Raw genomic sequence first — 2,699 nt, 5'->3', positions numbered from 1 at the left:
GCCAGAAAAGAAAAAGTTGGTTTGGATGTGTAATTAATAATATCCATGCTGGATTTCATATTCCAAGTTTCAAGCAATCATCATGGATCTATTATTTATTATTATTTATTAATTATTTATTGGAATGTTAGTTTCATTGTGGGGAATACAAAAAGTCTCAAAAGCAAATCTAAGTATAAAGAACTCACAATCTAATGGAGGAAACAACATATCAGAAATTGGGAAATAATTAACAGATGGAAAAGGCCTTGACTTAAAAAAAGTGTTAGGAATAGTTTCCTTTTAGAGGAAGAAGGGATTTTAGCTGGGAAATGTAAGCTAAATCAGACAGCAGAGATGAGGACAAGGAATATTCCTGGCATATTGAACAGCCAGAGAAAATACCTGGAGACAAGAAATGCAGTGTCTTGTTTAAAGAATCACAAGGTCAATGTCACTGATTTGAACAGTATTTATCAGAGCATAGTTTTAGAAAAATGGAATGGTAGGAGATTAGGCAGTAAAGGTCTTTGAATGTCATAGAGAAGACTAGTGAAAAAAGGTAGCTCAGAGACATGGGAGATTTATTGACATTTCAAATGGAGGAAAGGAATTTGATATTCAAAAGATAGTGGATCCAGAATCTGGACAGCAAGAACAACAAAACATTGGTGGAGAGGTTGAAAAAATCATAGATAATGGGGTTTAACAATGGCTTGGATGAAAATGTATTTCCTTTTTAATTATCTGTAGGAAGCCAATAGCTACTACTTTCTTGAGATGTTATTCTTTGAAAAAACAAATAGTAATTTTAGAATGGGACATCGGTTGGAATTCTTTTTTACATTAGAGATATAACTAAGTTAACCAGATATCCATTCCAAACTCCACATATAAATACAAATTAACTAGAATGACAGCAATATGAGTTTGAGTGGTAAGTGCCCTTCTACCAATAAAAATAAAAATAACAACAACAAAGAATGTGCTCTTGTAGGGTTTTGAAATGGATTTTAAAAGCATAAGCTTATTTTTAAGCTGATGAGTAATTAAATTGTATTAACAAATCCAATATGGCTATTACATATCATTCATCCAAACTAGCCTTCTCTTTTTCTAAGGTGAAAACTGAGGTGCAGAAAGGGAAACTGATTTGCTGGTTGTGAATCATTACTTCAAGAGAAGAAAGAGACAGTAAATATGGCAGGAGACAATGTTTCCTTTGTGGTGGAATTCATTCTCTTGGGATTTTATGACCTTCCAAATCTCCAAGGATTTCTCTTTGGAATTTTTTTAGTCATCTTCATGTATATACTGATAGGAAATGGTCTCATCGTTGTCATAATCAAAGTTAATCCGGCTCTACAAACTCCCATGTACTTTTTCCTTGGAAATTTTTCTTTCTTAGAAATCTGCTACACATCAACCATTCTCCCCAGAATGTTATCAGACCTTTGGACACAGAAGAGACACATTTCAATGCTGGCCTGTGCTGTACAGCTTTGTTTCTTTGATATTTTGGTTGCCACTGAATGCTTACTCTTGGCTATAATGGCCTATGACAGATATGTAGCCATCTGTAAGCCTCTCTATTATCCAATCATCATGAACAACAGGATGTGCAACATAATGATACTTGTCTCTTTCATGATTGTGACCCCAGTCATGATAGGAGAGACATACCAGATATTCTCTCTGCCCTTTTGTGGTCCAAATGAACTCAATCATTTATTCTGTGATATGTCACCATTACTGAAGTTGGCCTGTGCAGACAATTCAGTGAATGAATTTTATCCTCATGTTGATTCTGTAGTTTTTGGTTTTCTTCCCTTTTTGTTGATACTTATTTCCTACATCAGAATCATTACTACAATCTTGAAGATGCCCTCAATGGGAAGACAAAAAGCTTTCTCTACATGTTCTTCTCATCTTATAGCTGTGTGCTTATTTTATGGGTCTGGTATTATTACGCATTTACAACCCAAGTCAAACCACTCAGCTGAAAATGACAAAGTGCTTTCTCTTTTGTACATCATTGTGACACCAACATTTAATCCCATGATATACAGCTTAAGGAACAAGGATGTTATTACTTCTCTGAAGAAGATCATAACAAAGGGATTGCTTTCAATAAAGAAGTAACCAGGAGTCCTCTTTTTTTCCTTTGTGCCCCAGTATAGAGAGTCAGCTCTATATTTCTGGGGGTCCTGAGTGGCATTTAGTGCCATTGGTTTGAATGAGAACAGTCAGGCTAAATGCTTAGCTCATAACTGCTCCAACTCCATGGAGTCTTGAATTTAATATATACTGGTTTCACACAAAGAGCACAGAGAAAGAATCACAGCTGTGAAGGGGTTACAAATTATACAAAAGCCCNGCATTACAACTATCTTGCTGAGTAGACTCCCAGATGTAGCTAGAGCCCCATGTCCTTTTTGTGCCTATCATCTCTTCAATTATTTCAATGAAAAAGGACAACGAACTTGTACCATTTAAGATGAAAGAAAAGTTGAATTTTAATGAACATCAAACTACATTCATTGATTAAATATATATGAATGTCAATGTACAAATATACACACATGCACTATCTCTACAGATAGATTTTTGTGTATGATTTGTTTACTTGGAAATAATACAGAACTACTAAGGTAGTCAGAAAAAAACAAATCTTGAATCAGGAAATGGATAGGCCCAGTATTTGGCTGCTATCACAGAGC

General features: G+C 34.9%; 1 protein-coding gene across 1 annotated transcript; it reads left to right on the top strand.

The window, feature by feature from the left end:
* The first annotated feature begins 1,179 nt into the window (after positions 1–1,179).
* LOC123256295 (olfactory receptor 10AG1-like) lies at positions 1,180–2,121 on the top strand. The gene has a single exon (XM_044684943.1). It carries the CDS (start codon positions 1,180–1,182, stop codon positions 2,119–2,121), a length of 942 nt encoding a protein of 313 aa, XP_044540878.1.
* The last annotated feature ends 578 nt before the right edge of the window (positions 2,122–2,699 follow it).

This window comes from Gracilinanus agilis, unplaced genomic scaffold, assembly GCF_016433145.1.
Source record: "Gracilinanus agilis isolate LMUSP501 unplaced genomic scaffold, AgileGrace unplaced_scaffold57706, whole genome shotgun sequence".
NCBI classification, from domain to species: Eukaryota; Metazoa; Chordata; class Mammalia; order Didelphimorphia; family Didelphidae; genus Gracilinanus; species Gracilinanus agilis.
Note: the sequence above shows the minus strand (reverse complement) of the source record. Positions and strands in the feature narration are given on the sequence as shown.